We start from the raw sequence: 21,624 nt of genomic DNA on the forward strand, positions 1-21,624 counted from the left end.
TAAGGTCAAGTGGTGGATTGTATTGTTTAGCTCCTCTGCATCTTTGTTGAGTTTCTTTCCAGTTGTTCTATCTTTCAAAGAAAGTGGTGTATTAAAGTCTCCTAAGATGACTGTGGAGTCCTTTATTTGACTTTTCAACTCTTTTAAAATCTGATTTATGTATTTGGGAGTTCTTTCATTGGATCCATTGATATTTATTATGATTATATCTTCTTGTTCAATTGATCATTTAATCATTATATAATGTCCTTATATGGTGGTTTTTGTCTTGAAGTCAATTTGATCAGAAGTTAATATTACCACTCTTGCTCTTTTACAGTTGCCATTTGCTTGATGTATCTTTTTTCAACCTTTGATTTTTAGTCTATTTTTTTCTTTGTCTCTAAAGTGTGTCTCTTGTAGACAGCATGGATTTTGTTTTCTTATCCAATCTGCAACTCTCCATCTCTTGAGTGGTACATTCAATCCATTAATATTCAATGTAATTATCAACAAGTATGATCGATACTTGATTGGTTGCTGTCATTTTGTTATGTGTTTTTTCATGGTGTCCCTGGTTTCTTTGTTCCATATTATTTTTTCTGCAGAGCTTATTATGTTTATGAATCATGTTATCATTTCCTTTGTTGCTGTTGTTTTGGTGTTTGCTGAATATTTGTGCTTGTTCTCTTTTTTGTTGTGATGTGAAGGTTTATCATTTTTCATTGAGGTTACCCTATGATTTATAATTTTCTCCCCGAGTTTAGAACAGTCCATTTTATCTTGCAACTCTCTTTACTTCCTCACCATTTAGAAGTTCTGTAATGACACAGTATTTTCCCTTTTTGGTTTTAGTTGTCCTCATTTGCCAATTAATGTCTTTGGCTTTCTGTTTACAATCTTGTAAGCTTATTTTTCTTTGGATGTGTCCATAGCTGTGGTGGGTTATGTTATCTTGTGTATTAATTGTCTGTTGTTTGGTATTTTTGGTTTTCTGTTCAAAGGACTCCCTTTAATATCTCTTGTAAGGTTAGTCTGGTTTTAACAAATTCCCTTAGTTTCTGCTTATCTGGAAATCTCCTAATTTCACCATCATATTTGAGGGACAATTTTGCTGGGTATATAATTCTTGGTTGAAAATTTTTCTCTTTCAAGGTTTTATATATACCATCCCATTGCCTTCTCGCTTACATGGTTTCTGCTGATACATCAGAGCTTATTCTTACTGGTCATCCTTTGTAAGTAACTTTTTGTTTTTTTCCATGCTGCTTTCATGATTCTTTCTTTGTCTTTGGTTTTGATGAGTTTGATGATGAAATGTCCTGGTGATTTTCTTTTGGGGGCTAACCTGTTTGGGGTTCATTGGATTTCCTGAATGGATATAGTCTCATCTTTCATCATATCAGGGAAGTTCTCTTCCAACAAATCTTGAGCAATTTTCTCAGTGGTTTTATTTTTCTCTTCCTCTTTTGGAATTTCAATGAGGAATTCATTGGTTATCCCTTTTGATGGTATCCTACATGAACCTTAGGCTCTCTTCATTTTGTTTTGATCTTTTTTCTGATTGAGCTCTTTCCCTAGAAGTATTCAGGTATTTGTCTTCAGTCTCATTAATTCTGTCTTCCATTGCATGAATTCTACTCTTTTGCCCTTTCAAAGTGTTATCTATTTCTGACAATTTACTATTAATCTTCTGGATTTATTTCTGTAGATTTTGAATCATTTCTACTTTTTCATTTAGTTTGTCATTTTGTTCTTGTATTTTCTTCTGAAGTGTCTATGGTTTTATCTGTGTTTTCCTTGATATGTCTCTCAATCCTTTAAAGATATCTATAGATATAATTCTTTTGAATTCCTTATCAGGGAGTTCCAATGCTGCTTCCTCTTCAGGGATGTGCTCTGGGTCTGTATCCTGCTCCCTTGTTTCTACCACTTTATCTTGCTTCTTTGTGTGGACTGTGATGGTCTGTTGTCTCTGAGATATTGTGATGTTGTTGTATTTTGATCTCTCTTAACTATTTATGAAGAGCAGTTAAGGGTGAGTCAGGATCTTCTTGATGGTTGTTTATCATTGGCCCGTTGGTGGAGAAAGAAGTAGTGGCTCTCACTCAGTAAGTGAAGCTGCAGTAAGTATAGGTGTAGTTGTGTCATACAAGACTACTGCTGCCTCCCATTAAGTTAGACAAAAATAAAAATGAATAACCATAAAAAAGGTAAAAGCAAATGGACAAAAAACACACTGTTTAATCATACAGGAACAATAACCAAAAAAAGAAAAAAGGGAAAAACAAAACAAACAAACAAACAATAACACCATAATATCTGGGGAGAGGGCAATAAGAGAAAAAAGGTAAAGTAGGAGAATAATGAAGAAAAGATGGGAGAAATGAGAAAAGATAAATAAGGAATGGGTTTAACCATAAGAAAGAAAAAAAATTGGAACCAAGAATAGGGAAAAGAGCAAAATCTGAAAACTAGAACCTGGGAAGGGAAGAATAAAGAATAATAATAAAAAATACAAAGTAAAATTAATAATAGTAGTTTTAAAACAGACCAAAACAAACTTTAAAAAAAAAAAATCAGGGCAGGGTGGGGCAGGGCACCCAGGCTCCCTCCGATCACAGATTGGGATGGAATTCCTACCAGCCTAGGAGGTGGTTGGGAGTGAGGGATGGCCGTACCTCCATTTACCAAGAGGGTGTGGGGGTATAAGAGTAACAAGGGGAATGTTGCACCTTTCCCATCATTGGCGTCTGGAATGTCCTTGTGGTTAACAGCAAGTGGAGCCTGTTGCTAAGTCCCTGGACTCTGGGAGAATGCTGTTGCTTTAAATATCCAAAATGGTCAAATCACTTGTAAACATTGAAAATGGCTCTGCCCTCCCAACAGGCAAATGTCCACAGCTCAGCCCGCCTTCTTCTTTGCTGCTTCCCCTTTTATTCACCAGAGCAGTCCTCTGTGCAGTCTCTGGCTAGCAGGGCTGATTTTTAGGTTAATTTTTAGGTCCTAACACCAGTCGGCAATATCCAAGTTGCCTGTGCGGTCAGGATTGCTGCTAGACCACAGCTCCGTATGTCTCCTTTTTTGGTGTTTTCATGCAAAGTCTTCTACTAGTTGGAGTTTAGTCTACTTCTATATCCTTCCCATCAAATCTCAGTGGTCTAGGATTATCTTCTGTATCTGTGTCAATTGTTTCCCCATTTCTTTGTTGAAGAGGGTCTGTGCAGCCTTTCTGCCTATTCCACCATCTTACCAGAACTCTCCTACATCCTTTTTGCAATGAGAAGGAAGGGTTTTACAATCCAGAGACCTTGAGACTGTATTTCTAGGTGTCCTGTAATTTTTGTAACCTTTCAGCATAAAAATTAAGTCTTAGGTAAGTATTCAGAATATAAAACAGTCCAAGATCAATGAGGACTCCCTTAACTTATAATAATAGTGACAGGCTTATTCGAGCATGTGTGGTGTGTGGTGTTGTTTGCCGTCGAGTCGGCCCCGACTCATAGCGACCCCTCCTTGGGTTTCCAAGGCAGTATCACTACAGAAGTAGGATTGCCCAGCCTTCCTTCCGAGGAGTGGCTTTGTCTTCTTTTTACAGCAGAAATCAGTTAATTATACATTTTCCTCACTGTCCAAAAGTAGAGTGTTCCTATGAAACCCTTCAAAGTAAGTCAAAATGACATAAAGTTAAGAAGCAATTGTCATTAATTTGTATGGGAAACAGTTTTGAGTATTCCCAAACTCCAAAAATATCCTACCAAGGCACATCAGATAACATATAAAACCTAAAATAACACTAACATATGGTATTCACAGGCTCAATTCAAAGCGATAACAGCTTGATGCTGAGCTATTGAGTATAGTTCCCAGGGAAGGAGCTTGGTGACATCACTCTTAATGCTTGGTGTATATGATGCCTCTTTAAAACTTACTGCAAAATAAATACTGAACACTAGTTTCAAATGCTTTTTGCCTTTTTTGATAAAAGTGAAAATCTCTTTGGATTTCTTTAGGTTAGCAAAAACAGGTACTAATGTAAGTCTTTCATAAAAGCAGAGTACGTACCTACACTATAACTAAATCTCCTATCTTTGGATATGTGATTAATGTCTCTATTGGAAAGAAAGAGATCTCACTTGAATACACACCAAATGAAGGAATTAGTGAATAGCTCTCAAGTTGAAAATGCTTGTGATTCTCTAATTAAAACCTTTAAAAAATATCTATCAATACAACTGTATGCTCTACAACCCTTAAAAATGACATAGATCTGTATTTATTGGCATAGAAAGATATCCGTGATAAACTTGCATATGAAGAAGTAGATTACAAACTGCTTTTTCACAAAATGTTTTACAAAATATGGATAGTAGGATCCCATTTTCATTAAAAAATATTTAAAAATACACTTAGAGTTAACACTTATTTAAAATCCAATGTTGGCTACAGTCTGGAGAAATAATCTTTTATGCTTTTGGTGTAAGGTGATACAATCTTTTTGGAAAGCTACCTAGCAGTTATTTATTACAAATCTAAACACTGAGAAGCTCTTTACCATGGTATTTTCACTTAGAGGAATTTACAGAAACAGTCCCATAAATTAAAAAAGACACATGTATAAGGATGGCCATAATATATATATATATATATATATATATATATATATATATATAAAACAGAAACAATGCTAATGAACATTAATAAAAGTTGATTAAATAAATTGTTTCACATACACAATGGAATTGTATACATCAGTAAAAAGTGAGATGAAGCTATATATACTGTATGGCAAGATCTCAAAAATATATCGAGTGGAAAGAAGCAAATTTCAAAACAGTATAATAATGGTAGTATATCTACAAAATAATAGTAGCATTGCTATTACATTTAAAAAATTAGGAGGCATTAGCACCAAAATGTTTACCATCATTATGGGGTTACGGATGGAAGGCCTGGTGGAAATTATAGGTTAACTCTCCAAGTTATGTATCTCTGTAAAGTTTATATTGTGTATACAGAACATTTAGTACCAACATACTAAAACAGAAAAAAAAAATATGTATTGCTGTACCAAAAACCAAACAAACAAAAAAACCCCCTCAGTCCCTAAAATGAAATTAAACTAAAAAAACCTCACTGCTGTCAAGTTGGTCCTGACTCATAGAGACTCCTCTTTGGCTTTCCGAGGCAGTATCTCTATGGACGTAGATTGCCCAGTCTTCCTTCTGAGGAGTGGTTGGGGGCTTTGAACTGCCAACCATCTGGTTAGCAGTCAAATGCTTTAAGCACTACGCCACCTTTATTCAAGAAAAAAAGGATAAAAAAGTACATTTGAGTGCAGGGAGACACCAGTTCACATGAGTGATAAGTGTTAATGCTAATGAAAAATCTTCTAACCATAACAGATAAAGTCCAAGGAACAAAGAGATTATAATACAATCATTTGGCTAGTCTTTAGTTATGGTCACAAGAAGGCTGGGTTAAGAGGCAGGGATTGGGCAGCTATTGGAAAATTAGGTACAGAAGCTTCCAGTGATTGATTTCAGGGGCTAATTACAACAGTTTTCAATCATAGTCAAATATCCTTTAAACAAACTAACAAAAAACAACCAACTAAATCTACTGCCTTTGAGTGAATTCCAACTCATAGTGACCCCCACTGGGTTTCTGAGGCAGTAAATCTTTACCAAAGTAGAGTGCCCCATCTTCCTTCCGTGAGTGGCTGGCTGGCGGGTTTGAACTGCCAACCTTCTGGTTAGCAGGCAAATGCCTTAGGCACTGCACCACAAGAGCTCCTTTATACAAAAAGGCACCTGTGTCAAGATTCTCTTCCTTAGAATTTATTTCTTTCACTTGGCTTGACCACTTCTTCAGTTTCCAACACCTCTATTAAAAAGCAAGATCACAGGGGCCTGTGAAAAGTTTCTCTCTGTTGAGAGTAACTAGACAAATAGAAGTCTTTGGGCAGACATGTAAAAAAGACCAGTTTAATTCAGGAAAACTGAATTTAATTAAATCATCTAGTCTTGGTCAAAAGGTTTCATGAACTTCTCCTTTACAGTATTGATGGATTTTCATGATCTGAACAATAAAACTGCTATAAAGGTGATTTCAGTAGCCAAACAAAGGTATCCTCTATGAGGAAGGCTTCAAGGATGTCAATTCAAAAAAATTGATTCCTCTAATTAGCAACCATGAATCTTTCATTCACAAATATTTGAACTCCTTTGGAATCTATTCCTATTTTCAGATTGTAGTCTTTATAGGCAAACAAGTCAAGGAGATAGTGTACCGGAAAATTCAAAGAATCTGACAAGGCAAAGTGAACCAACGATTTGTTCTTAGATGGGAACCGGAGATCGGGACTGCAATTTCCTGCGGGGGGCGGGGATAGCCTTCGCATAGGGGGCCCCAGTCCAGGATCATAGTTGATCAAATGACTTGAGCCAATGAGGAAAGGCGGTACACAAACGGCGTCTATGCGCGCCGTGGCCCGTTCTCCCTTCGCCTGTAAAGTTGCACCAATCCGCCTATCAGCAGCAACGCTGGACGTAGACGGGCTACACCATGACATCAGAGTAAGATGGCTGCGCTCTGCAAACTATGATTATTTTTTTCTCGTCGTCCCAGTTTTTGGCCTGGCTTGTGTCGGGATCAGAGTCATACGGACTCAGACTTTCTCCCATTATGTTCTCCCTCCAAAGTTGTGGCCGCCGGGTCGCAGGTTCCTTCACCAAACAGCACTTGGTGTTGGCGCCGTTCAGGGGTGAGAGCGGGGCGTCCAGGTCTTCGCATTTTGATGTTGTAGTTGTCGGCGGAGGACATGCCGGGACAGAAGCAGCCGCCGCCGCCGCTCGGTGCGGCTCCCGGACTCTGCTACTCACGCACCGCGTGGACACGATCGGTGAGGAGCGCCAGTGGTGCGAAGCGTGGCGTGGGGCGCGGGCTACCAATGTCTCACCTACATCCCTCAATTCGCCGCTAGACTTGGGCACCCTCTTCACTCCCGCATTTCTAGTGAGACCCACCCCCGTGGTTTTAGCCTTGATCACTGTCTTGCAGGGATCAGGGGGCTGGGTCAGAATTTTGGTCTGTTCTGTAGTCCAAGGGTTGCGTTAGCTGCTGACAAAAAGCAGTCATTTGTGAGGGGGAGGGTAAGGCGCCTTGGAAAACTTCAGAGATACTCGTTGATATCTTCTTAGTTTATTGCTGTTGTTTACTCTCTACTGTCTTGTTGCTTTGGATAAAGGATGAATTAACATTATTTGTAATCGTTTATTAAACGATCGTTGTGTTTCTCTCGAGATTTTGTGAAGTTTTTCTGAAGAACAATGCAGCTTATTATCGCATCCTGTAATTCTGCCAGGTGTTTGTTTCTTGATTTTGTGCTTAAACAGTACTTTTTTTTTTTTTTTTATCTTAGTTGGCTACAATTGGACAGCCCTAATTTAAAGCAAGACCGCTCTCTGGTATAATATATGCTAGCCAAAATTCCACCTTGTAAATTATGCATGTCTATGTCTCCCGTCTCCCTCCACCCTGCTTTTTGCCTAAGAGTGAACAGTACTTGGAATATTAACTGTTTTGTAAAAATTGTGAATAAATCACATATTTTGTATACTTAAATAGTTTTATAAAATCGGCATTTAATTTGCAAGTGTGGAGAAATACACACTGTTAACAGTGATTCTTTTTTTGAGGAGTGGAGGGGTAAAGACCTTTCACTTTGTTCATTACACACTTCAGTGTTGCTTACATTAAAAAAAAAAAAAAGACCAAGGACTATACTACTTCTTCAATTAAAAAAAAAAATGTATTATTGAAAGAACTGGGCCGGGGGTGGGGAGGTGGAAACACTGCCTCGGAGTTGATTCCAACTCATAGCGACACTATAGCACAGATTAGAGCTGCCCTGGATTTAAGACTGTAAATCTTTACAGAAGCAGACTTTCCCTTGGAGCAGCTGGTGTGTTTGAACCATTGACATTTTGGTTAGCAACTGAATGTCTTAACCATTGTGCCACTAGAGCATCATATTATTGAATAAGGTGATTATTAAATAATTGTGTCAGGAATAAAGGGATTCCCATCAGAACACAAGTCTTTTTTACCAGTACAGTATGATTTCAGTTTCTTGCGTAAACAAATACATTTCAGATATTCTGAGAACACAGGGATTACTAAATGACAATTCCATCTTCAAATCAAAGTCTCTTTTTTTTAAGGTAATTTGATATAATGAAATAAGATGAAGGAGCCCTGGTGGCACAGTGGTTAAAGTGCTTATCTGCTAAACAAAGGTCAGTGATTCAAACGTACCAGCTGCTCCATGGGGAAGATGTGGCAGCCTGCTTCATTGGGAACTCTATAGGGCAGTTCTATTCTATCCTGTAGGGTCACAATGAATCATAATTAACTCAGTGGCAGTGGATTTTGTTTTGGAATAGGAAGTTTTTATTTCTACTTGATTCAGCAAAGAAAGATAGCTTCATTTTAGAAGGTTGAACCTCCATAGGATTGCAGAATGCAAAAATTGACCTGTTGTTATTCAGTTACACCATCAGTCAGTTTTTCCTCCTGTGAACCATGGGTTGTGTTGTTGATGTAGTCACAGAGGGATGCAGAAAGCATTTTGTTTTATACTGATCTGGAAAATAGTGCTGAAGTACCAGTTATGTGATCTTGGGCATGGGGCAACTTATTGAAACCTCAATTTCTTCTTTTATAAAATAAAAATAACAATAGTATATCCTTATAGAGTTACTGTAAAATTTAAGATTGCTGTAAGTCGAAAATGATTGTACAGAACCTAACAACAGCAACACATAAAAATCACTTGGGAGTGCTGACTTTGGCATCTGAACCCGAAGTAGTTCAAGGCAGCAGGATGCACTGTCTGTCCGGCTGTTATGTTGCTTTTCCTCTTTCACTCCACGCTCCCAGCAGCGGCAGCGTCGCGAGAACGTCCCGGAGGCCTGCTCTCTTCCTCCTGCGTGTCAGCCCCGCTTGAGTGGTCGGTCCTGCGTCATCTGGTGGAGGCCTGCGCCCCGCTAGTGTTCAGCCCTTGTGCACGCCGCGCCCAGGCCCATTGGCTGGAGCTCGCACCCGGCCTGAGAACTTCCTTGTTCCGGCGGCGTGGACCCCAGGAGTGAAGCCTCACAGCGCCCGAGGGGAGGTAGGCGAGGGAGTCCGAGGGTTGGTGGGATAGGTGGTGGCGCCGCGAAGATGGTGGCTAAGCAGCAGATCCGTATGGCTAACAAGAAACACAGCAAGAACATAACCCAGCGCAGCAATGTCGCCAAGATCTCGAGAAATGCCCCCGAAAAAAAGGCTTCTGTATGACGCTGGTTATTGGCTCTCTTCATTTTTGTTGTTTGTGGCTCTGCAATTTTACAGATTATTCAAGGTATCAGGATGGGCATGTCAAGTAACTGAACCTTAAGATGTTTCCATTCTCCTGTGAATTTTAACTTGAACTCATTCCAGATGTTTGATACCCTGGTTAAAAACAATTAAGTAAAGCATCCTGCCTCCAAATGACTTTTCATATCATCCTTCATGTGTCATTCCAAGGTTTTTTGACTAGTCATTCCAAGTTTTCTAGTCCATACCACAGTGCCTTGCAGAAGCACCACACCATTAAAGCAATAAAATTTGATTGTTAAGCTACAAAAAAAAAAAAAAGAAAATCATTTGGAACAGTGCCTGGCCTATACTAAGTGACCAGATGTTAGCTATCATTTTACCATAAGCTTTTCTATATGGTGGATTAAAATTCTTTAGTAGAGTAAGAAATGGTCTTACATATTCCCACCACCTCTGCCCATCCCAGGTACTGGTGCCACACCTCAGAAGTTAGGCTCTATTTTAGGTGAGAGATGACAAATAGGTTTTGCTCCTAATGGTACCTCCAAGTGCTTGAAGTACTTTCTGATAAAGGTCAAAGACTACAGCCTTCAGTATGTGTTGTGGTCCTCTAGTTGTGCTCTAAAATACCACAAGTGGGTGCTTTAACAAACAGGGATTTATTCTCTTACAGTTTAGGAATCTAGAAGTCCAACTTCAAAATGCTAAGCTGTGGGGGCTGGGTGAAAGCCCCTTGACCTTGTGCTTCAGCTCTGCCTCTTGCTTCTGGCCCACTGATGCTGTAGGCTTTTTGTAACTTAGGCAGCTGCTGGCTGCTGAGGCTGACAAACCCAGGGGCGACAAGTACAATGGCACAGTCCCAAAATTATCAAATTACATGCCAGGTCATTAATTCAAGTCCATTAACAGTCCCAAGATCAGCAGACAGCATGTCAGGCTGCTGAATGATGACTCGGCTACATGCAGTACTCAAGCATGCTGAAAACTGCCGAGATCTTTTTCAAAACTTCTTGTATGCTGGAAGCAGACCACATCCCTAAGGCAGCTACTCAGCTGCTCCAGTAGATTCCACCATGGAGTTGATTACCAGCCTCATCATGGGGAATAACTACATCTAGCTGCCTAGCCACTCAAAACCAGGCCCAGCCAAGTTGACACATAACCTTAACTACCATAGTATGGATTACACCTCAACAGAGAGATAACCAAAATTCTCACAATTGGACCAGTAAGCAGTGTCATGATAAATGGAGAAAAGATTGAAGTCGTCAAGAATTTTATTTTACTTGGATCCACAATCAGCACCCCTGGAAACAGCAGTCAAGAAATCAAATGACATTGCATTGTGCAGATCTGCTGCAAAAGACCTCTTTAAAATGTTAAAGAGCAAAGATGTCACTTTGAAGACTAAAGTGTGCCTGACCCAAGCCATGGTATTTTCAATTGCCTCATGTGCACACAAAAGGTGGACAATGAATAAGGAAGACTGAAGGGGAATTGATGGATTTGAATTATGGTATTGACGAAGAATATTGAATATACGTGGACTGCTAGAAGAATAAATAAATCTGTCTTGGAAGAAGTATAGCCAGAATGATCCTTAGAAACAAGGATGACAAGACTTTCTCTCTTGTACTTTGGTCATGTTATCAGGAGGGACCATTCCCTGGAGAAGGACATCATGCTTGCTAAAGTAGAGGGTCAGTGAGAAAGAGGAAGGCCCTCAACGAGATGGGTAGATACAGTGGTTGTAATAGTGAGCTCAAACAGCAATGATTGTGAGGATGGCGCAGGACTGGGCAGTGTTTTATTGTGTTGTACATAGGGTTTCTGTGAGTTGGAACTGACTCAATGGCACCTAATAACAGCTACTTCCAAATGACTGGGAATGGCTGCCAGCTTCCTGGAATGCTGTAGTGAGAAACATTTAGGGGACTTAGACTCTGTATCAGAAGAGAGAGGCATTTTCAATTTTTATACTGATAAAGGAGAGTGGTGTCACATTAATACCTATATATCCTCAGAAAATATAAAAGTTTTCAGCAATTTAAAAAGATACAGATTTCTTTGTACTTGATTTACACAAATGCAAATTTAAAAGATATGTATTAATATAAACTACTTCAAGAAAGTGGCTAGAAGTTGTTTGGAGATGGAAGAAAGTGGTGGAATTTCAATAAATTATTTTTATGTGGTTTTTTGTTTGTTTGTTTGTTTTTTCTTTTCCCTTCCCATATATGAGGAGATTCATTTCTGGGGGTTGAAAGTTTGAGAAAAAACCACTTCCATCAAGTTGCTTCTGACTCATAGCAACGCTATAGGACAGATTAGAACTGCCCTATAGAGTTTCTAAGGCTATTAATCTTTACAGAAGCAGACTCTGTCATCTTTCTCCCGTAGAGCAGCCAGTGGGTTCAAACTGCCAGTCTTTTGGTTAGCAGCCCAGTGCTTTAACCACTGTACCACAGAGTTACAACTTCAGATGCTCCAAGAGCCAGACAGAGTTTAAGTGAGTGAAGCTTGCTGGATATAAAAAAGTGTGGATTAATGAGACCATTAGTGAGCTGATAAATACATTTCCATTTGTGTATGTGTGTGTTATTACCTCTGACCTAAAAGTATCTGAAAGATGTCTACTAAGAATGGGAAGGGGATTACTTAAAAGTGATAGAATAATATTTAAAAAATGACACTGGTGATGTCATTCCACATTTCTAGTTTATATTTTGATTGTTGATTAAAACACAATTCAAATGTTTCAGGTATAATCAAGTTATTGTGGTTATGATTTGTTTTGTTCTTTAACAACTCCTTTTTGAAATCCTTACAGTTGAAATGGATCTCTGGTAGTATAATGCCTAAGGCACTTGACTGCTCACCAGAAGGCGGGCGGTTCAAACCCACCAGCCACTCCTCGGAAGGAAGGTTGAGCAATCTACTTCTGTAGTGATACTGCCTCAGCAACCCAAGGAGGGGTCGCTATGAGTTGGGTCTGACTCGATGGCACATAACAACAACAACAACAGCTGAAATGATATCATGTCTGGAAGAGGAGGAGGTGGGTTGAGCTATAGTTGGCATAAGATTGCATTTCAGTTGATAATCAATAATTCATTACACTACTCTCTCTACTTTTTATATATTTAAGATTTTCTGTAACAAAATAGAGGAAGCCAGGTGGCATAGTAGTTAAAAACTTGGCTGCTAACCAAAAGGTCGCTCTGTGGGAGACAGATGTGGCAGTCTGCTTCCATGAAGATTTACAGCCTTAGAAACCTTATTGGTAGTTCTCCTCTGGACTGTAGGGTCGCTGTGAGTTGGAATCGATTTGATGGCAACATTTTTATAATAAAACATTTTAAAAGTTTTATATGTAGTATGTTGAATTAGAAACTTAGGGAGTGCAAATTGGTTGCTTTTACATAAACTCAGGGATACAATAAATAATCATTATTACTTCATGCATCTTGATCTTATGCAGAGTGTATAGAATACTTTCCTAAGCTATTCATCTAAGCTTACTTAATGTAAGTAGTATTTTAGTTCAATGAAATTATGTGATTTTTCAAAATAAAAGGTCAAGAGGCAGAGAATATTTTACAGTGACCTGGGAAATAAAATAACTATTAATAAACATTATTTATAGCTTATTCTGTTTCTGACACTGTACTTTATGTACGTGATCTCATTTTGCAAGCAACAGAAAATACTTATGCAATTGATTTAAACAAAAAGGATAATTTGTTATCTAACAAGAAGTCTGTAGGTGGATCAGCTGTAAGATTGGTTAGTTTAGGGCCCTATGAAGTCCAAGGATTCAGATTCCTTCCATGTCTTCAATATGGCACTTTAGCTGTCCTCATGATTACAGAATGACTGTAACAGGTGTAGGTCTCATATCTGGATATGACAACCTGCAGCATAAGAATGGCACTTTTTTCCTTGTACCTCTTTAGGAGCCTTAAAACCTTTTCCTTGGCATCCCTAACATTGCTTGCCTCATAATTTTTTTGCTCACTGTTAAGTTAGGCACTGGCAAGTAGGAACAGAATTACGACGATTACTTTAGATCAATAAAGATTTACCCCTAAACTGCATTGGAGTCACACTCCCTGAGTGTAAAGTCTCATAGAGGAGGTTATTTAGCAAACTAAAATTGTGACTTTATTTCAAAAGAAGGAGGGAAATGGCTTTGGGATAGGCTCATAACAACATACATACATATATATACACACACACGCACACACATATATATATACATGTATATATACATACATATATATATACACGCATGTATATATGTGTATATATATATACACATACATATGGTCCTTCCTTTCAAGAAGTTTACAATTTAATTATTTCTGCAAAATAAAAGCAAAAAGAAAACAGCAGATAGTTTATGTGAAACTATAACTGTTAACCAGTATCCAGGTACTTCTTAAAATTGTGCTTAATTTGGAAAGATTTCATTAGGTAATGACTCCAAAACCACATTCAAAGGAGAGAGCAAACCTGTAGCTGATCCACCTATAGACTTCTTGTTAGATAACAAATTATCCTTTTTGTTTAAACCATATCTACTATAGCTGTCATCTCTTTTTTACAGTAGGAAAACTGAGGTGTATAAAGTTAGGTAACTTGCCATAAACACAGAGCCAGTATGTGGTAGACTTAGGAATTGAGCCTACATCTCTTTTACTCCTAAACCATGCTCATACACATGGCATTATTCCTTCTCCTTGTGGAGACCGTGAACACTTTTACAGGCCTTGGTGATGGCTACAGGGGATGTACAGATACTGACCCAACTTTTTGCACCCCGTGATTTCCCAAATAACACTGGAGGAATTTAAAAGGAAGGTATAAAATAAGATTCCTCCTAACAGGCAAAGTTATGATAACTTCTTTGCCACAATCAGCCACCCTGAGAGAGCAAGTTTGTTGGGCCTGTGGGCTCTGGACCATGGTCACTGGGGATATCATGATCAGTTGGCATAACATACTACACAAAAATATTGTTCTACATCCTACTTTGGTGAGTAGCAACTGGGGTCTTAAAAGCTGGCAAGTGGATGCTTGTAACAGTTGATCTAGACCAGTTGATCTAGATCAAATCTAGCGATTGATCTCTAGATGCAACAATTGATATCTCGTCCAGAGCAAAGAATAATGAAGAAAACCAAAGACGCATGGAAACAGTTAGGCCAAGGGCCTAGTGGACCACACAAACCTCAGCCTATATGACCATGAGACCGTAAGAACTAGATGGTGCCTGGCTACCACTGTCAGCCACTTGGAAAGGGATTAGTGCAGGAGATCCTAGATAGGGTGGGAGAAAAATGCGCAACAAAACTCCAAATCATAAGAAAGACCAGGTTTACTGGTCTGATAGAGACTGGTGAAACTCCTGAGAATATAGCCCCTAGTTACCCTTCAGGCCTGGAATTGAGCTCACTCCTATGGCTTCCAGGTAAATAATAGACCTACAAGGTGAACATTTATACTAGGTGGCTACACCCCTTAGAACAGTAGTCTGTCACTGGAGATTAGAAGAGCAGTATTTGCACAGGGAGATAGCTCAAATGGCAGGAATGAGTAGGAAAGAAGACATAAGGAAAAGGTAACCACAGGGAGAAGGTGGGAAGAGAGTTGTTACATGATGGGGATTGCAATCAATGTCATGAATAAAATGTTAATGAACTGTTGCATGGGAAATGAATTTGCTGTGTAAACTTTTACCCATATCACAATTAAAAAAAAGTGTGTGTGTGTGTTTGTGTGTGTGTGTGTGAGAGAGCGCTCTGGTAGCATAGTGTCTAAGGCACTTGACTGCTAACCCAAAGGCTGGCGGTTCAAACCCACCAGCCACTCCTTGGAAGGAAGGTTAGGGGATCTACTTCCGTAGTGATACTACATCGGAAACCCAAGGAGGGGTCGCTATGAGTTGGTTCTGACTTGATGGAGTTACTATAATAATAAAATATAAAATGTGCAAAGTAAGGAGATCTGGTGGCATAGTGGTTAAGCATTCATCTGCTAATCACAAAGTCAGTGGTTTCATCTGCTAATCACAAAGTCAGTGGTTCAAACCCACCAGCCGCTCCACAGGAGAAAGATGAGGCAGTTTCTGTAAAGATTTACAACCTTGTAAACCCTGTAGAGGCAGTTCTGTTCTGTCCTATAGGGTCACTATGAGTTGGGATCAACTTGATGGCAGTGGATTTGGTTTTTTTTGTTGTTGTTGTTACGTGTAAGATGTTTATAAATTGTATATCTGTTCTCTTTAGGTCAGATGTCTTGTAATCCTTCGTTTGGAGGCATTGGAAAGGGACATTTAATGAGGGAAGTAGATGCCTTGGATGGCCTGTGTTCTCGCATCTGTGACCAGTCTGGTGTACATTACAAAGTATTAAACCGGCGTAAGGGACCAGCTGTGTGGGGTCTAAGAGCTCAAATTGACAGGAAACTCTATAAACAGAACATGCAGGTAAGAATATGTTAGGAGAACAGGAAAGAGTAGTGATAAAATGCAATGTTACATGGGTATTTTTCAACGTACACTCTCTTTCGTAGAAGGAAATCCTCAATACGCCACTGCTTACTGTCCAGGAAGGAGCTGTAGAAGATATTATTCTTAAAGAACCAGAGCCTGAATACACAGGGAAATGTCGTGTTAGTGGCGTAGTTTTGGGTATGTGCTGGTTATAGGTGATGATAGTAGCATATGAAACTCCATGTGAGCAATTTATTTTAGAACAAAGTATGGAAATGTTATGCTTTTTTGAGAAAATTTTTGTGTTTTGTCTTTCTGGATAAGGAAAAATCTATAAATAATCATGTTTCTCTTTTTATTTGGACCTTAATGAAGCTCAGTCAAACTCAAGCCTCAGCTGTAGAATTTTAGTGTAGGACTTTATAACCTGCATATTTGTGTCTTTTTGCCCTGGTGTGGGCTTTTGATTGTAATTTGTATTTTTCCTAGTTCTCACTTTACATTTTTAAAATTTCTATTTAACCAGTATATATTATATATGCTTTTTATTTAAAAGTTTACATGTTAATTTTTAAATCAAAATAACACATGTCCAAAGTTTTAAAAAAATCAAATGTAATTTAAAAATTTGTATGGTGAAACAACTGTTTCTCCCCAGAAGCAACCACTTCATCTTTTTTCTTCTATTATCTCTCTAACTCTCTATCTGTAACTTCTGTCACTTCTTGGGAACTTGATTCTCTGTGTTTTTTCTGTTAGTATTTCTTTGTCATTTTGCTGTACTTTCTTAGAAGATTTCCTCAGCTTTATTGATATACCTTCGTATTTCTAGATAATATGTTTGTATTTTTACTTTTTGATTTATCAGCCCTATTAAACATTATGGGTTCTGGTGGTATAATGCCTGAAGCATTTGACTGCTAACCAGCAGGCAGGCGGTTCACACCCACCAGCCACTCCTTGGAAGGAAAGTTGGGCAATCTACTTCCGTAGTGATACCTCCTCAGAAACCCAAGGAGGGGTCACTATGAGTCAGGTCCAACTCGATGGCAGTGTGTTTGGTTTGGGGGAGCTCTGGTAGCATAGTGCCTAAGGCAGTTGACTGCTAACCAGGAGGCTGGCAGTTCAAACCCACCAGCAGCTCCTTGGAAGGAAGGTTGGTCAATCTACTTCCATAGTGATACTGCCTCGGAACCCCAAGGAGGGGTTGCTATGAGTCGGGCCCAACTCAACGGCACATAACAACAACAACAATAAACATTATTAGCTTTTTGTTAGTGGTTAAAAAAAAACACCACCTCACTGCCATTGAGTCAATTCCAACTTATAGAGACCCCCATGGGGTTTCTGAAGCAGTAAATCTTTACAGAAGTGAATTGCCCCATCTTCCTTCTATGGAGCACTAGTGGGTTTGAACCCTGACCTGGTTAGCTGTCAAATGCCTTAGGCATTGTGCCACCAGAGCTCCTTTTGTTAATGGTAGCTCTCTTTTATCCCCTACTTTTCATTCTTTAGCTTTCCAGTATACTTGCACCATAATTTTGGTTGATAGTATTTATATTATCATAATTATTTAAATACTGGCTACTGCTGAGCCAAGTAGTGTATTATGTTTATGGTTTCTTTAATAAAGTACTTTATTTTGCTTTACGTTAATAATTGGTTCATTTTTATTTGCTTAGTTTTCTGTCTACCTATCGAAATTTTTCATCAGAAGTACTTATTGATATCATTTCCTTAATATTCCTATATCAAGTAATTTATAAATTTAGGACTGGGCAGTGCTGTGTTTTGTTGTGCATAGGGTTGCTATGAGTTGGAATTGACTCTATGACAACTAACAATAACAACATTTTTTCCTTTCACATTTCCCTTCCAGAGACACCTTTACCCCTTCTACTATAATCATGACAATTGCTCTCTAGGCTTCCTTGCACAGATGCCCTTTTGAGACTTCCCTTCAGCACTTTGTTGTGTTAGATCCCTTGATTCCCTGGCTTCATAATACATCTTGATACATAATCCTATGCTGGAGCATATCTTCTAGTCACTTTTAAGAAGGGAAGCATGGGAGGTAAATTTTTTTTGAGTTCTTGCACATCTAAAAATGTATTATTCTCCCTTCAGACTTGACTCCTAATTAGGCTTTTTTTCCCCAGAATTTTGATGGTCTTGCTCTATCTACTATCTTCCAGTTTTCAGTATTGCTATTCAGAAGTTCAGTGCCATATTGACTTAAATTTCTTTGTAAATGCTTTTTTTTTTTTCCCTGTGAAAGCTTTTAGAATTTTTTATTTGTTCCTGGTGTTCTGAAATTTTGCATTGATAGCCCTCAGTATAACTTTGTTCCTTTATTGTGCTGGGCTACTGTATATTCTCTTTCAATCTAGAAATTTATCCTTTATTTCTGGAGTGTTTCTTCTATTACTTCTCTGTGCTCTCTTCCTGCAACTCCTGTCACTTCCTTGGAATTTAATTCTGTACATTTCTTGTATTTTGCTATACTTTCTTAGAAAATACTTAGCTTTATTATCTAAATCCTTCTAATGAATTTAAAATTTTCGTTTATCATATTTTTTCATATATAACAAAAAGCACTGCTATGGAGTCAGATCTGACTCATAGCAACCCCTCCTTGGGTTTCTGAGGTGGTATCACTTTGGAAGTATATTGCTCAACCTTCCTTCCAAGGAGTGGCTGCTGGGTTTGAACTGCCAGCCTTCTGGTTAGCAGTCAAATGGCACTGTGCCACCCGAGCTCCTTTCATATATAAGAAGTCTCTTTTTTCTGATTAATTCTTTTTCTTTTATTTTGTGTGTGTGTGTGTGTGTATGTATATGTGTGTGTGTATATATATATTTTACATTACACATATTTTATGTATACCAGAGGGGCAAGGAGGTGGCATCCTCTGACCTCCTCTAACCACAAAAGAGGAGAATGGAATCACTGTCAGCAGTCCAAGGCCTGCTCCTATGAGGCCAGACATACTGCCTCCCTCCAGCTCTTTCACCAACACTGTACCAATTGTCCCTCTTGCCGCACCCACCATCTCTGTGCTGGGTTCGATAATTCACTGCAGTGACCACACAGAACTCACAGATTATGGGGTTTATTAGGGAAGCACCAGGCTACAATTCAAGTTCAGGAGTGCACTCAGTCTCTCTCAGCCGGCTATCTCTCTCGGTCTCTTTTGGTAGCATATCTTTCCCTCAGCAGTGCATGTCTCTCATATCTCTTTCTCAGCAGTGTGTTTCTCTCAGCAGCACGTCTTTCTCAACCAGCAGTCAGAGAGACCCTTTTACCTCTAGGAGGGCTCCTTGAGTCTGGCAGAGTGGCCAAAACCAACCAATCCCAACATCAGAGTTACACCTTAGTAACACCTGAGCAAGAGTGAACTTCCCAGAAAATTACTTTGTGCCGCTTCCAGCAGAAGTACTCCAGGTGGATTACTGTAACAATCAGGAGCTACTTAGTTGCTCATGGTACATTCCACCATGAAGTTTACAAAGACTATGGCTAGAAAAGCCATACTACACTGCAGGCCACTCCCTGGCTTTTCTAGCCATTATACTTCTTATACTTCAAAAATTAACATCCCCTTCACCATCAGTTTAACAATAACTACACCCATGAAAGTGGGTAAGCCAGCCACTTCATACATTTATTTCCCCCTATTTTAAATAACCAATTTCTAATTTGCCCATCCTTATCAAACCAGTACTCTGAGGAGACAAGCATGTTCCTTTCTCTCTGGAGAATCTTCTCTTCTGCTTGAAAACTTGGTCATCTGCATCCATAAACAAGCAAAGTCCAAACCAGTGCAAGCCATCAAATTGCAGCAACTTAACACCAACTCAGCATCAAACATCTTTCTTTTCGTTTGGTCAGGTTCTGGTCAGCTCAGCTCTAGCTATCTCAGCTAGGTCATGGGTTACAGCTGCCAAGTTTGGGAGTCACACTCTTCCGTTCACTTCAGACCAGCCAGCACCTACTCTCTCACATCCTTAGTTCTCAGGGACTGTCAGTGCCCGTAGGCTCACAACTCCTTGCCCTTCAGACCAGCCAGCCCTTTCTCTTGTCTCTAGCCTCCATAGGCTAGGTCAAAGAGTACCAAACTCAGCCTGTTTCTTCATTGCTGCACGTCCCACATTTCCACTCTTCAAGTGGACCCAGGTCGTCACAAGCAAGCAGCATACAAGGCCATCTATTAACCAGCTTCCTTTAACTTCCAGTCCTGGAAGGGGTTTCTCTCATGGGCCATAACTCTCCTGTCTTGATGCACCCAAAGCCTAACTGCTTGCTTGCAATTCAGAAAGCCAGTTTTGTTTGTTGTTGTTGTTTTTTCTGTAGGTCCTGTCTTCAGATGCAGATCTTCTGTTCTCTCAGCAGTTCTGATGGGGGCTCAGGTTTTCTACCTTGTTGTTGTTGTTGTTATGTGCCGTTGAGTCAAACCCGACTCATAGCGACCCCTCCTTCTACCTAGGTCCCTAATACTCTCTCTATGTAGGGGTTTGAAACAAAAGCCTGTGTTTCTTCTGGGAAAATTCTGTTTTCCCTTTTAACATATCCAATCAAGTATTGGCTGAAGGCAGACTTACACGCTCTGTGTTACCCATACCTCATAATCATTTCTAACATACAAGTAGGTGAGAGAACATTCAATACTTGTAGTACATTTAGATAAATACATAATCCAAAATGCATAATCCTTTTTAAGACATTCCAGTTTCATCTCTTCACCTTGATTATCTTCCCATTCTGTGTTTATGGCCTTGGTCCTTTGACTGGGTGAACTAAAAGCCCCAGCCTCTGGATCAGTTATCTCCTTTAATAGGTAACACCAAGCAAAGTAAACATCTAAGAATCCAAAGTTTCACTTCCCAGATCCCTTCCTTCTTTCTTTTACAAAGTCTCATGCTTCTACGAGTCTGGAGCCACTGCAACAAATCCCACTGCGTCTGACACCAACTGCTAAAGGGGTAGGGAGGTGGCACCTTCTTTCTTCCTCTTGTGGGGTTAGAAGTCAGAAAGTGCCACCTCCCTACCCCTCTACAATATATATATGTATACCTTTCCCATGTAAGCCATTTTTGCATGCATAATTTAGTGACAGGTTGTACAACCATTGCCATTGTCCATTTCCCAAATTTATCATCATTCTTAACAGAAATTTAGTGCTTTTAAGCACTAATTCCCCATTTGATTATTTCTTTTTCATGACATCTTATTATTGGTTTGTTATTCTGCTATAAAGATTTTAATTACAGATTTTTTTTGTTTTCTTACGGTCTATGCATCATTTGTCCCAGGTTTCTTCTGTTTGCCTCCTTGTGTTGTTTTTTGTTCTGTTTAAGTCTTTCTTAAGTGTCTGGGGAGATTTGTTTGCTCAGATTTTAAAATGAGGCCCTAAACCACTAGTTGGAAGATTTGTGTATGTTGCTGAAATTCTTTTTTTTTCTGTTAGGTGTAGTTCATCCTGGGGCAAAATTCCACTTCATCTGTGAACCTGAACAGCAGCCCCATACTCAGAACCAAATTGGTGGAGATCTGATTCTTTGAAATCTTGGAGGCTACGGCTCCACCTTTTGAAAGCAGATCAGCCTTTCTTCCCCTGTTCCTTCCATCAGTCCTGTTGATCTCTAAGCTGCTCCAGGAATGGTCCTTTTCTTTTCTTTGAGTGCAACAGATACAGCTCCTTTGGGCTTTTTCCTGCCTATAGAATTCAAAGAGGCAGACAGTGTTCCTTCCTTTTGCCCTGTCTCTATCCCCTTCAGTCTAAG

At 39.2% G+C, this 21,624-nt stretch overlaps 1 protein-coding gene across 1 annotated transcript in view; it reads left to right on the plus strand.

The window, feature by feature from the left end:
* The first annotated feature begins 6,666 nt into the window (after window positions 1-6,666).
* The window catches only part of MTO1 (mitochondrial tRNA translation optimization 1), a 62,872-nt gene continuing 47,914 nt past the window's right edge, over window positions 6,667-21,624 (plus strand). The window contains exons 1-3 of the mRNA XM_007945206.1: window positions 6,667-6,883; window positions 15,636-15,835; window positions 15,922-16,039. Coding sequence (XP_007943397.1) covers window positions 6,667-6,883; window positions 15,636-15,835; window positions 15,922-16,039 — 535 coding nt within the window. The remainder of the gene's footprint in view (window positions 6,884-15,635; window positions 15,836-15,921; window positions 16,040-21,624) is intronic.

This window comes from Orycteropus afer, unplaced genomic scaffold (assembly GCF_000298275.1).
Source record: "Orycteropus afer afer isolate SDZICR_OR568_19922 unplaced genomic scaffold, OryAfe1.0 scaffold00133, whole genome shotgun sequence".
In the NCBI taxonomy this organism is placed as follows: Eukaryota; Metazoa; Chordata; class Mammalia; order Tubulidentata; family Orycteropodidae; genus Orycteropus; species Orycteropus afer.